This window comes from Sebastes fasciatus, chromosome 4, assembly GCF_043250625.1.
Source record: "Sebastes fasciatus isolate fSebFas1 chromosome 4, fSebFas1.pri, whole genome shotgun sequence".
Taxonomy (NCBI): domain Eukaryota; kingdom Metazoa; phylum Chordata; class Actinopteri; order Perciformes; family Sebastidae; genus Sebastes; species Sebastes fasciatus.
The window spans coordinates 18,161,491-18,176,454 of NC_133798.1; the positions used below are offsets into that span (position 1 = coordinate 18,161,491).

At 40.5% G+C, this 14,964-nt stretch overlaps 1 protein-coding gene across 9 annotated transcripts in view; it reads left to right on the forward strand.

The window, feature by feature from the left end:
* Window positions 1-1,568: 1,568 nt before the first annotated feature.
* LOC141766005 (CUGBP Elav-like family member 2) overlaps window positions 1,569-14,964 on the forward strand; it is a 38,509-nt gene continuing 25,113 nt past the window's right edge. For 4 of the 9 annotated variants that reach the window (XM_074632411.1, XM_074632412.1, XM_074632417.1 and 1 more), the window contains exon 1: window positions 1,569-1,787. In XM_074632411.1, the coding sequence (XP_074488512.1) occupies window positions 1,675-1,787 (113 nt within the window). In that variant the 5' untranslated portion in view covers window positions 1,569-1,674. Of the gene's footprint in view, window positions 1,788-5,040; window positions 5,517-13,898; window positions 14,042-14,964 lie in introns of those variants that run through there. The other 5 variants (XM_074632414.1, XM_074632419.1, XM_074632420.1 and 2 more) reach the window with 3 other exon arrangements.

The following is a 14,964-nucleotide window of genomic DNA, read 5'->3' on the forward strand; positions in this document are numbered from 1 at the left end:
ATTTGCGGACCCCCTGACAGAGTGCCAAGGACCGAGGGCTGTGTATTAGTAAGAATCTGGTGATGTACATTATGCCTTGGATACTGTAGGTCGGTCCTGAGGTGGACCTGTAACAGCCTGTGTTTGCAGGTATTTCAATGCAAATTGTCTGCAGTCTGAAATTGTGAACAATGGGGGCCGTACTGTAACCTGTCCTTATTTAACAAGTATTCATGCTGACTAAAATGTATGCTTATATTCTAGCAGGCCATCTTTCTCCCTGTCTACTCCAGAATAATAATGGCATGAGGTTGTCAGCTCTCTACTTGTCAGCCACTGGTTTATCATCAGCCAGCTCACGGGGGGGGACAGTGACATGTACATCCCCACAGGAGCTGGTTGTAATATTCACCTACAATTTGCAGGTGCTCAGTGATGAGCAGAATGTTTAATTGGGGTGTAAGAAAATATCGAATAAACATGAGTATCGTGATATTATGTTGTGTGATACTGTATTGATTCTCAAATAACCTCTTAAAAATCCGCTATTCAATCTTTCGGAGGTTGTTGTGGGCTCAGTTTTAAAGCTAGAGTGAAGTCATATCATATGAATCTAGAAAATCTAAGGAATCCATTGGTACCAACTATTTTATACTAGCTTGTCGAGAAGGAGGCTAAATAACGCTCCAAATTTACGCACAATTTTGGCGATAATGATTGAAAGGCAACTTAAACCGTAACACACTGACGCAATCGATATTTCGGAAGTTGTACCAGGCTCAGTTTTACAGCTAGAGTGAAGATACTGGTATCATTTGAAAATAGAAAACTTAAGGAATCCATTGATACCAAGCATGTCATACATTTTCAAAGGGGTCCCTTGACCTCTGACCTCAAGATATGTGAATGAAAAGGGGTTCTATGGGTACCCACGAGTCTCCCCTTTACAGACATGCCCACTTTATGATAATCACATGCAGTTTGGGGCAAATACCATGCAGTTTTTTACATCCAGTGTTTTTTCTGGTGTGTTTTCTACCATGACAGTTTTCCTAAAACTAATTTTAAAAATCGCAATACATCACCTTCCTTACAGTATTGCAATATATTCAATGTATTGAATTGTTACCCCTGCATCATGATACGCATTGTATCGCCAGATTCTTGCCAATACACAGGCATAATATTTATTGTTACAAATACTTATAATGGGAACAGTTTCAGGATACCAGGCTTGATACACCCATTTGCAGTCATATGGCCTTCATTTGGAGCATTCAAACATGCCAGCATGCACAGAAGTGTGCCACAAAACCAGGACTTGTGGATGAGATCTTGTGTCGATGTTTCCTCTAATTTCCCCCCAATCTGACAGTGGGAATAAATCATCCATGTCCAATTTGCTGAAGTTTTCCTAATATGGGTGTCAATTAGTGCAAGAGTGCTACTGTTGCCACAGCTTTACAGGCTGCAAACTGGGCTGCCGCAGGCAGCACAATGCATTAGCGCACGATGAGCTGTCAGAGAGGATTATTTCAGCCACGCCAGTCAGCGAAGGGGGTGGGCGCCGCTCTGCTGCACTAAACCGAGGAGAAGGAGTGGGCGGGAGACAGAGAAAGGGAGAGAAACACATAGAGGAAAGAGGGAAAGAGAAGAAAGTGTCCATTACACCGGGTGGATTTTTCCAGAGCACCGATGTTGGAACACTCTTCTGAGCTGGCCCTGGTGCAGAGTTTGTATGCCAACAGCATGCGCTGTCCCCCCTCTGCGGCCGGGATCTCTGTCAGGAATGAGGACCTGCCTATGAGGTATGTTGGGGTTGGCCCCTCATTCAAATCTGGGCTCGCTGCTTTTGTGGAGCAGCCCGTATCTGGACTGCTTCTTTGTCTGGGCTGAATATTGTCATAGGATGTATTGTTTCCAGTTGAGGCGTTCTCTCATGCTGTGACTGTGGGCAGGGTGTGGGATGTGGGGTTTTTTTTCTCTGGGATCCAAGAAACCATGAAATGTAATGAATTTGGCTGTTCATGTCAATCCCATTTAGACCAAAATGATTCAATCAGAAGATAGAGGATTAGTTTTAATATTGTATTTGAATAGAGAAATCAATGCCTTATAGCATCATCATGTCATTTAATTACCTTCCTCCTCTTTTCAAAGTTCAAACAAGGGCTCAGATACTTTCATAAATAAATAAAGAGACATTGATGTGTCAGTGATGCAGGTGTTTCTCTCTGAGATGAAAAAGACAAACCGCGTGATTAGATATCTACTGAACCCAACCCAGGCCTCACTGTAGGCCTACTCCCTCAGTCAAAAATATATATCAATTAAAAGAACAAGACCATTTACATAATTAATTTAGAGGAACTTGATCTTGATAAGGCAGCGTTATCATGCATACTCAGTACATCTTGATCCAGCAGATTTCATCTAGAAAGCATGATGAAATGAAGTTCTCTCTCTCCATTTTGAGAGCCCTTTTAGTTGGTCGCCATTCTGCAACTGCTTCCACGAAAGGCAGAGCTGAGGAAAAAAGTGTGCCTCCAAGTTCGTGTTCAAAAAGACATGACGATGATGTGACCCATTTGGGTTTGAAGCTGGCCTATTTTGACACCGTGCGTTTGTCACGAAGAGTTGGAAATTTAAATGCTGGATGATGAGGATGATGATGATGATGATGATGATGATGATGGGTGACTTCAGCTCCACTGCATAAGGGGAAAACATTTGATGTAAACAACAACAGCATGGTACGTGTGAAGGATTATGATAGGATTACAGTAGTAATAATCTGAGATTAAGAATATGCGGCTAGAAGGTGCTAGAAACTAGACATCAGCCTCTGAACTCCAAACATCTCTTAGAGAAGACGCACAAGATGCACAAACTGGTGCAATAATGAACTGTACAGAAAAACTGTACTGTATGTATTGCACACACCCACAAGAGAAACAGGAGCTGCATCTCTTCACAAGAATCCTGCTCCTTTTATAACAAATCTATTCAATGAGATCCCCTGAGATCTAATTGAGTCAAAGGAAATATGTGGATGCTGCAGATGGGATGACATTATCGTATTGTTCCTCCATTTTTAATGAAACCTGATTCTCCAGAGAGATCTTTTTATAGCCGCCCCTCAAGCTTAATGGTAATGCATGTTGCATAGTGGGCTTGTCTGCATTTATATATGGCAAAATAGGTCGCATATCGCATTATGCATACAAACCTCTTTTAGGCACTGTTTAATAGAGCATGCTCTGCCCTGGTGCCTTGAAATTGCTATGGATACAAGGATTAAATCGGATTTCATGATTGGGATGTTTCTTAACACTCGCTATGAATATTATTTTTGGATTGTGCAGCTGCTGGAGCATTAATGAATGATTTGCTAATTAGGCTAACCCCCCCCCCCCCCCCCCCCCCCCCCCCCCCCGCAAACAGTACTTGACAACGGGCCCCCTACGTCTCCCCCCCAAGTGTAGAGGCCTCGCCCTGCCAGTCCAACACAACAAAAGAAGATAAGCTTCCCCTCCCCCAGGGAAACCAAGGCCCAGCACAAAGGGGAACATGACCTATGACCCTGGGGAAAAGCAGGACTGATGACAGCAAGAAAAACTGCATTTTAAGCATCTCACTTTTGATTGGAAGAGATTTATGGACCTATACGCAATGTGAGGCAATAAGCAAGCTGGAAATAGCTATAGGGATGCATCGATACCGGATTGGATATCGGGCCGATACTGACTCAAATAGCTGGATCGGGTATCGGTGACAATGGGGTCGATCTATTCAATTCTATGTTTATATACATTATATACTGGAATTTTAATTCCTGTTTAAGTTTTGACCAATTTGTTGCAGCATTAAAAAGGTTTACACTTGAACTGTAATTCCCGTATTTTTAATTAAAAATTGATACAGTATCACACAACATAATATTGCAATACTCATGTGTATCGATATTTTCTTACACCGCTGGTCACTTCCACACAGCGAGGCATACAGATTATTAGTCAAACATTGGTATCAGATCGGTACTCGGTATCGGATACCCAAAGCCCTATGAGTATCGGGACTGAAAAAGTCGGATCGGTGGCGGTGCAACCCTAGAAATAGCCTTACTTATTTGTGTAATCCAATTAAACAAACAGGTGCTAAGACTCCTGGGAAAATATGGAAACAGGAGCAGCATTATTAATCTTGATGATAATGACTTGGGTTCTATATTTAAACATGTTAAATGGCTTTCTAATCAGGATCATTAGATACCTGACTCATTGGCAGACTCACCAATAAAGCTGCACAGGATAATGTGCCATTTCTCTCTGGAAAAGGCTGTCATTATAATAATATAATACAGCAGATAATCTACAAATAGGTCAGTAAACTCTCTATAGAAGACCACGTACCAGCCCCTATAGGGACAATACAGTTTTGTTCTATAGCTGTCAATTAACAGAAAAATACTGTATTGTAATTTTTCAATCAAAAATACCAAACTAGTTCCAACTTATCAAATGTGAGGATTTGCTGCTTTTCTTGGTGTAATGTGACAGTAAATTATAGGCTATATCTTTTAGGTTTATAAATTTTAGTTGGACAAAAACAAGCAGTTTGAAGATAAAGAAATTGTGATGGAAGCCTTTCACTATTTCGTAACAGCTTTAGTAGTTTTAGCACTAATTCATGTTAGTGTGGTTGATATAAATGCCTGCAAGGTTTGTAAGATTTGATCATTTACCCTGTATTTTGAGCAGCATTATCAACCTTGATGATAATGAAAACATGTTAAATGGCTCTCTAATCAGGATCATTAGACCAATAAAGCTGCACAGGATAATATGCCATTTCTCTCTGTAAAATCATTATAAGAATATACTACAGCAGATAAAACATAAACTACAAATAGGTCAGTACTACTCTCTATAGCAGACCACGTGCCAGCCCCTACAGGGACATTACAGTGCTTTTACATGGGGGGTAGAGAGGTGGTGTGAGGCTGAGCAGCAGCAGCAGCAGCATGGCTCCAGACTTTTGTTGAAAAAAGGCCACGCCTCTGGTTTGCTGCAGCTCGGTGTGTGTGTGTGCAGTCAGAGTGTGACAGCGGCTGCTTGCCTGATTTTATTTCAGTCAGTCAGTCAGTCAGTCGGAGGAGGAACGAGAGAGAGCGATATCACTAGTAGGAGGAGGACGGAATAAGGCGGATACCGGAATAAGGCGGATACCGGTTCCCTCTCTCTCTCTATAGCTCATGCAGTTGTGAAGAAGAAGAAGAAGAAGAAGAACGCCCCCTCTCCCTCCCTGGTCTCTGCTCCCTGCAGCCTGCAGCCTGCACCTGCTCTGCCTCGTCTCGTCTCGCAGGAGTTGTTGAGCCTCTTTGCGAGTGAGTGAGAGAGCGGACGTTGCTTCTCTCTCATTGTTAGATAGATATACAGATAGATAGATAGACTGGTTGTTTTCAGCATGACTTCGGCGTACAACCTGGATTTCCAGGCTCTCACCGAGAGTCGGTTATTGGCTTCCGGCGACACAATGTAAGTAATCTAAGTATGCGTGTTTCTGTGTGTTTTAGCTGCTACCGTTAGCTCAATGCTAACGATGCTAATCAGACACTAGCAGTGTGGTGGTAACCTCTCACCTGGAGTTAAAGTGTCCAACTCACATTATAATGTACTAACATCAACATAAGTCTGTTAAGTACATTTAAAACGACTCGTAACTGCAATAGAGCACATATATGTTGAGCTAACAGCATATAACTGGAGAGTAAACGCAGTTGCTAGCCTAGCTACGGTAGTCAAGTGACATGTGCTTCCGGAGACATCACACGTTTCAGTATCAGTCCATAAAAACAGTCTATTTTAGCTTGTAAAGAACAACATACGGTGGCTGTGTTTGCTGTTTTTACTTGTGCAAACACAGCATCTTGTGCAGGTTTTGTTGACCTAGTTGTTGTGCTGGTTTAGGTGTTGAAACAAACAGGGGTTAATAAAAAGGGGAAGTGCGTTGAGTTGAGTTTAACCGTGTTTAAGTTGATGTAAAGTTTGCTATTTAATGTTTTTGTTGCTGACTTTGATAGTGTTTTGTGTTGTTTTATTTGGTGATTAATAACAGCAGATTGGAGGTTGTTTGTAGGCAACACACGAGCTGTTAGCTCCCTCTCTAAGCTAAGCTAAGCTAGATAACATGGCTATCTGCAGCTCACAGCAGCAGCTAGTGGAGCCTCCTAAAGGCAAGGCAGCTTTATTTGTAGAGCACATTTCAGCAACAGGACAATTCAAAGTGCTTTACACAAACATTCAAGAACATTAAGACAAAGTGCAAAAGGACGTTAAGACATACTTAAAACAGTTATAAAAACATTAAAGATTAGAAAATAGAAGCTTGGATAGAAGCTAAAATAGAGTATAACACACAAGAGTAAAAGCTCTAGTGCAGTATAAGATCATTATATCTGGTTTAATAAAAGGCAGCAGCAAACAGGAACGTTTTAAGCTTTGATTTTAAAGAACTCAGAGGTGGAGTTGGTCCTGCAGGTTTCTGGGAGCTTGTTCCAGATATTTGGTGCATAAAAACAGAAGTAGTAGTGTTAGTGTTGGTGCCCTCGTCCATGTTGAATGTGCTTACTTAACTGCAGAAAAAAAAAACACGTGGTTTGCTACATTATTGAGCCATTCATGGAAATCTTGTGACAAGGGGCATGTACACAACAAGGGAGAAAGAGACATTCACCAAAGAGCAGAGGTCCATATTATAACTCTGTCCTCTCCACATAACACCAGCTAATCCTGTTTGACACAAACATTTCCAAACACCACACACAGCCTGCTTTTACACGACTTGTTTAAAATTTAAAAGGTTTACACTTTTAGGAGTGCTATCTTTATTTAGCAGTAGAATAAAGGCCTGGTCCTTTTTTGATTTCATGGTCTTTACACTTAAAGAGATGTCATGATCAAACTGCTATTTCGTAACAGTATTTCTTCACACTAGTTTTTCAGTAGTTTTATCATTAACTTATCTCAGTGTGGTTGATAACCACTTGCCTATTTTGATCCTTTTAATCTATGTTTTGTTCTGTGATTATAGCTGAAACCTCCAATTAACAGAAAAATACTGTTTTGTAATTTTTCAATAATAAATAACAAACTAGTTCCAACTTATCACATGTGAGGATTTGCTGCTTTTCTTAAAGTAAAATAGGCCTGGATTTCATGGTCTTACACTTAAAGAAATGTCATGATCAAACTGTTATTTCCTAACAGTATTTCTTCACACTAGTTTTTTTTTTAGCAGTTTTATCATTAACTTATTTCGGTGTGGTTGATAACCACTAGCCTATTTTGTCTTATGTAGGCTTATGTTCAACATTTTATTTTGGCCTATGTTTTTATTCTGTATTGTTTTTATCTTGACGTTTGCACTATTTTAATGGAAAGGTGCTATACAAATAAAATGTATTATTTTTATTATATTTTGTTCTGTGATTATAGCTGAAACAGCCAATTAACAGAAAAATACTGTTATGTAATTTTTCAATAAAAAATACCAAACTAGTTCCAACTTATCACATGTGAGGATTTGCTGCTTTTCTTGGTGTAATGTGACAGTAAAGTAGGCTATATCTTTTTAGGTTTATGAATGTTAGTTGGACAAAAAAAGCAATTTGAAGATAAGGAAATTGTGATGGAAGCCTTTCACCATTTTCTAACAGCTTTAGTAGTTTTAGCACTAATTCATGTTAGTGTGATTGATATAAATGGTTGCAAGGTCAGTTCTTGATCTGTTTTTTTGACCATTTACCCTGTATTTTGTTGTACTGTGATAATTATTAACTGAGAAAATAATTGGTCTATTAATTGTTAATGAAAATAATTTGTTGTAGGCCTACCCTCTGATGATAATCCCCAACTGAGGAAAGCTTGGTGAAATCAATAGGTGTCTATGTATAAATAATGTTTTTTTCTTTTTTTTTTATGATATATCACTTTCACAGGATATTCTTTGAAGATTATCTCATTTACTTGGAGATAGTGAGGTGGTGATTAGATCTTGTCCCAGCTGTATTTGATTGATTTATCCCCCTGTTTGTTGACCGTAAGAGTCACTATGAGGGCTTAAGCGTGATCCTTTGGCAGCCACTGCGTTCGCCGTGTCGGTAAGCTAAGCGTCACAGTGATCCCTTTTGTTGTGGTCGGGGAGCTGTTGATCTGTGCAAAGTGTAGGATCTTGGCACAGGGTCTGGGGGGCTGCCCGGGCCAGCTGTTCTGCTCACTGTGAGGGTGGCGGTGGGAGAGTGCCATGGAGCCAGATGTTGAAGGCCAAGAGTAGGAGGGCTCTGATCTGGCCTGTCACCTGTTTCTGCGCTCCTGCTGCTGGCTTGGCACTGCAATAATTACACGACTGGCTGTCTTGGAGCTACATGCACAGACCTGGAACGCTCATAATCACGCACCCTATGTGGGGCGGTGTGTGATCGAAGGTTGAGCAAATTCCTCTGCAAGCTTCGCAAACAAGAGATATTGTGGGACATGGTTACATAAGACCAGATGCGCCCATCATGTCCATGAAATTGTCTGTACTGTGCGGCTGTTTAGTTATTAACAGAGTCTACACTAGAGGCATGTTAAATCAGCAAAATAAGCTATGGGTTGTCTGAGCTTATGATTCTAAAATTGGATATCAATTAGCATAATGTTTTTAAGATTATGCACTGTTCAGGTCAGCATGCTTGTGATCTAGTGTCTGCAGTTCACATGAAATCGAATGTAAAAGCACTTGAGTGGACAGGTCAAGAGTCGCAGTAATGGATTGGTTTGAAGGGATGTGACAACAAGATACCTCTCTTGTGGATTGATGGCTTTATGGAGCAGAAATCAGTAATTATTTAATATATACTGTAGTATAAATGACTGTCATTTTTATTTTGAGTGTCCAACTTCTGAGCAGGAATTTTATGCATTATATATTGCCCTAAAAATACCAGCAGTGAAATTCACACTCACAGATAAAGGTCTTTCTTGGTTTATTCTGGGCAAAAAGACAAACACATTTCAGTGTCATCAGCGTTGGTGATGGTTTATAGCTTAAACGCTCGTCTTTTTTGCCCAGAATAAACACATTTTTAAGCTTTTATGTCTTTATAAAAAGCAGTTGCTAACAAGTGGCTAAATGACACTACTAAACATCATCACGCCGAAACGTCCGCCTTTCCAGCCTTGTTGTGTGTACTTGCTCTCATACAACCGTGGTGTAGTTCGTTTATAGCCGTTAGCTTTTTACTTCTGGCGATTGCATTCACACTTCAAAAATCATAAAAGTGGTGTTCATTTGTGAAGATTATCCTACAAAACAAAACGTGTGAGTTATCAAACGTTTGTTTACCACAGAGTTTATTTTCTGCAATAAAATACCATTTGCTTTTTGTCGAGGGAACCTGTTCAATTTTACCTTCCTGGTTGGCCCACAAAATATGTCATCCCCAGCTCCACTCTATAGTGTAAACTATTAAGTGTCTATAATATAGGAAGTAGTGAATGAGGGAGTGATTTTGGACACAGCCATATAAAATTGTGCGGTATTTGTAAGCATAAACTGAAAGCAAAAAATCGCATGTTATAGTAAGGGGAGTTTTGTGTTAATTAAAGATGTTCTGTTGCCTATCAGGAGTTAGGATAATGGATGACTGAGTAAGTCAAGGCAGTAAGCATACTCTGTCAAAGTAATCAAGTGTAATTGCTGCTTTTAGTGTGCTCTTTATCTGAGCTGCATTGTTAAGGCTGCTGCCTGTTCTGGTGAGTTCCACCTGAAGATTTAAATTCATGCTCCACCTGACACCAACAGAGGTGTGAGCAGAGTTTATTTAGTTGGATGTGTGACTGTTCGTTCACACGAACTAACACACAAGCTTTGCTTTAGCAACGTCATCCATAACCGCCAGGGATGCTTGGTGTGATTATGGAGCTAATGGGGCGGGCCTTGTCATCAGATGCTGGCCGTCTGTTAACATGCAGTCTATTCAGAGGCTGATTGAACATGTCTGTCTTCATCAGGGGAAATGCAATAATGAAATCAGGCCATATTGAGCTGAATTGGAGTTAATGCCAGGAGGAAAATATCTTAATAACTTCTCATCAGAACCACAATGTGCTGATTAGGGGTCGACCACTTGGTATGGAAATCAAATAACGCACAGCCCTCCCGTTTCTGCTTTCTGGCCTCAAGCGACATCCAGCCTTGGTCGTCATTTGTTCTTTCAAACCTGAGCCACGAGTCTGACTGGTTCTTCCTCAGGGGTCCGGCAAACGTTATGTAAATCCTTCTACTGTTTTCTGTGACCATTTTTCAAGTTACAACTCCAAGCCTGTCAGGAGTATATTTTTATGCCAAACCTTATTCAACCTGTCAAAAAAAAAATTCTCTTTTTGTGGTAGTAGTGAAAATAGATGGAGCTAGAAAAGAAAGCCTTCATGTTCTGCTTGACAGCTGTCAAAAATATTACCGAGGCATTCTGTGTCTCGTTGAATCAGCTTATAAGGCCACTGGTTTCCTCAAAGAAAAAGCAACTCATGATTTTTTTTGTGGGTATTACTAGCAAACAGCTGTTTCAGTCGACTGATTTTCCTCTTTTCTCAGAAGCATTACGTGTGTCCATGTGATCTGACTTTTTTATCCCCTATAAAGCATGACAGCAGTGTGCTGCTGGTTGCCAAAACAGCCCAAGGCAAAGGAGTTTTAGTATATTACTCAAAACAGGAAGAGGCAAAACATTATGTGTAACAGTGCCCTAGACTTGTTTGCGCAATATTGTAATTAAAGTTGCATTGTGTTTAAGTGAGTACCAATTAACCTTAATAAATGGCTAGTAATGATAAAATATAATTATAGCAAGGGTTTTTAACAATGTAGTTGACCACAATTATGTTGCTTTCCATCAGCAATGGTGACAACACAAAATCATGTGACATGTGTTGCTGCTGTGACCCCTGATGAGATGAGTAACGTCCAAACACACAACGCTGAGCTTTCACAATCTTGTGCATTACCAGGCAAATTGGCCGGCTTTCTATTACGGGCACAGCAAAGGTGTCGCTGGCATACTTGCGCGGTCAGAGCTCACCAACAGGACAGACACATGGTCCAGATAAATCACCTGTTTTTACGGGTGGTGCAGCAGTAAGCATGCAACTGTCGTGGCTCTGGCTCTGAATGACTCGTCAGCTGCTGCAGGGCGTCTCGGAGCTCGATGAGCTGCCACATCGCCAGGCTGTTTGTGAAAGGCTAAATGCCAACGAATATGGATTTGTTTTGAATTTTGGAAATTATTTATTATTATTATGCTATTATCCCTTTTTTTTTTTTATTTGACTCTTGGACTTTACAACTCTGATGTTATTGGAAATGTTTGGATCACACGAGTCGGAAACAACGCAGCCACCACTGTAATCTTATTCTACAAATGGTATAATACTAATAATATTAGTGTAGCTAAATAGCCTTATCTACAGTTGAGCATAAATACAGAGTTTAAACAGAATAAATAGACATGGAAAAAACCTGCGCAGCATTTGAATATTGATTTAGAATTTGAATGTCAACATTATGAAAGAAGCTTCGAACTATTCGGTACAGCCCTAGTATCAAGCAATGCAGATAGCAGTGGTTATATTGCCTCAGGTTTTGAGATACGTCTGTCTTGAGATTTCTGGTGTCTCCCATAGACTGTATATAAGAAGTGGACGTAGTCACCGTTATGTCGCCCATTGGTTTGTGGACTGACGTTTTGAAGCCTTGAGTTCGGCGTTTTGGCCGTCACCATCTTGTTTTTTTTGCAACCAGAAGTGACACAAGAGGGTGGACAAGTACAACCGAACGCTGAATAAGATATTTTTCGGTGACCAAAACGGTTATAATTAACCTTTATGAACTGAAAACACACTGAAAGGGTGAAGGTTGTAAGACGAATACACAGACAACTCTGAAACCAGACAACGCTGTGGTAGCGACCTGTCAATCACAAGGTAGCCACGCCCTAAAGCCTACCCTGCTTTATGGTCTATTTGACTCTAAATGGGACCATAATTTACTAAATGAACATCATGCTGTATTGAAAAAGACTTGAAACTAGCGATTGAGACCATAAACTCATCTTTACAATGTTTACTGAGGTAATAAATCTAGTGAGAAGTAGGGCCATTTTCTTCTTCTCTACAATCAGACTTCTTTTTTGCAACCAGAGGAGTCGCCCCCTGCTGGCTATTAGAAAGAATGCAAGTTTAAGGCACTTAAGCATTGGCTTCACTTCTCAGGCCCGGAGGTTGCCCACCGGGGTCACCTCAATACAAGAGAGGTGAATGCAATTTCAATTGTGGTGCTTAAATTTTTGCATTGTCTTTACTGAAACAAATTCCTGGTTACTCTGACATCACTGAACCCATTGTGAGCAGTCTTTATTGAAACTAATTCTTGTGAAGAAATAACTCCTGTGAAAACTGTTGACAGTGTTGTTTAAGGCGTATCTCAGCAGCTTTGTATTGGCGTAATGCCACTGCTGTATTGATATATCATTATGCAGCCTTAATGGCTTGACTCTAGTTCCACTGATGGATACTACTTAATGTCATGAGGTGTCACTTAAAACTGATATGGCAGATACTGATCCTCGTAGGCAGCTGTCACCTTCTGGTAGCTAAGCTAAGCTAAAGGAGTGGTTTGACATTTTAAATGGCAATTATTTGGTTTCTTATCGATAGTAGGAGAGGAGCTGGACTATTTCTTGGCCTTAGAGGTAATGACAGATGGATTTGTAACATTGGACAGAGCCAGGCTAGCTGTTTCCATCTATTTCCAATCTTTGTGCTAAGCTAACTGGCCACCTGCGTTAGCTTCAAATTTACCCTACAGATATGAGAGTGGTATTGATCTTCTCTGCAAGAAAGAGAAGCAAGAAATGTCTATCTATTTGTTAAGGCTAGCGCAGCAACTTGAAATACTCTTCTATAATTTGATATTTTTTTACCTTCCTGTCTTCCTCTTTTCTCTTTCCTCCAGTTTCAACTCAAGTGGTCAATACAGCTCTCAGTGTGACAGTGCTTACTGTCTGTGCTCTCTTACACTTAAAATATACTGTAGTTCCACTTTGAGGCAGACAATTTGAATCAATGATTTTTATTACTTGAGTTACATAGATGTTTTTGCAGTAATTAAAACTCATTTTTGTTGGGGTGTTTCGGAAGGCTAAAGAATGTATTATTCCAGTTACATTTCTCTGCTTCTTAAGCTGAAGAGACAATGCACAGCTGCAGGGGGCATGTGCGTTTTACGAATGTTAAGGAGACAGCGTCAAAGGGAGTTGATTTTGAGCCGTCATGTTTTTTTGAAAGCTGTGACACAAATCCAGTTTTTCAAGTGAGGTTTGCTGTTTCTACAGCGAGATTTCATCAAAGGGCCCTCAGCAAAATGGCGTCGGGAGTGCCACTGGCAAAACTGGATAAATGGTGTCACCCACCAGCGCTGTGGCCTTAGCAGACGTAGCCTTCGATGTGTTCCAAAGCATCTCTCTGACTTGGCCCATTGTGCTGTAGAGGAACGGTGAATAGTGTTCTCCAGCATGGGCGAACAATATGTGATTGTTCCCCCTGCTGTGGTGAAGAAGCTGTAGGTTACTCTCTGTACCATCGCCAAAGCGCCTGAGGAGGAGATGCACCGAAAAATCTCTGTCTGCTAACCAGTGATTTTTGTAGGTTTAGAGCTCTGCAGTGCTGTTTTCCTTTAGCTGTCGGAGCTGGTGGGAGGGGGGCACTCACCCCTTTTTTTTTTGGTGGAGAGAGGCTTTTGTTTCACTGGAGCTTTTTTTCCTTACTGTTTATATGTCGTCATTCGAATGTATTGACAGCCTCCAGGAGAAAAAACATTCATACTGAGTTGTGGAGTTGGATTTCAGAAGAACAAGGACTGAAGTGTGATTTGTTAGCATGTCGTTTAGGTCCCTCAAGGAGTTTGGTGTTTCTGCAGAACGGCTGGGCTCAATTTGTAAGAGATGGATGGCTCGCGTCCAAAGGTCTGTTTGTGATATTGTTTTTACGTTAGGGTATCTTTTTGTCCTCTTTTTACAATGTTGTTTTAAGAATTTGGTACTGTGTGTGTGCGCCAGACATCTTTTGTACCATCTATTGTAGGGCTGGGACGATTCACCCATCTCCTGATTCGATACTATCACGATACTTGGGTGCCGATTGGATATGTATTGCGATTATTAAGTATTGTGATTCTACAAGTATTGTAATTCAATATTACAATTTATTGCCATTTTTGTAAAAAAAAATGTCACACTGGACCATGGGAAAAAGTTGAATCATACGCTTCTAGGGAGTTTTACTTTGGAAAATATCTAAATTAATACAGTAAAAATGTTTGATTTTCAGCATGTATGTAGCCTAAGATGTCCTGTAGTCAAATATATTGGTCATTGTCAGGCGTTATTTATAAATTTTTTCCCCAGCAACCCAAAAATCAAAGAATAAAGACATTTCCCACACAAATTAGTGCTATTTTTTTTAATTTATAAGGGACATGTAATGTTTTATACTTCTGGTTAATATAATCCAATCAATCTTATTTCCATATGTATTTTGTATATACAGTTCCCTTTGTTAACACCCTTTTTTTGAAAACCAGACATAGTCACACGTGTATACATCCCCTAACTTCGCAAAGTCTGTTGCTAGCTCTGCCGCCAGTTCTTTTTATACCTCCATGGTCAGCTCTATTGCAGCCGTTTGAATGCATTTAACATAAATGTCAGTATATGGGTGCTCTACAGTTGTAGCGTCAGGCAATTTGACCACGGAGATGCGAGTGGATGGCTGGCTTGACCGCGCGTTACCGCAATACGATAACGCTTCCTGTCCCTGACAGAGTTAGCATGCAGCTTTAGCCGTGATGTCTAGCTCTGCTTTTTCTGTCAATGTATGAAGCCCAAAG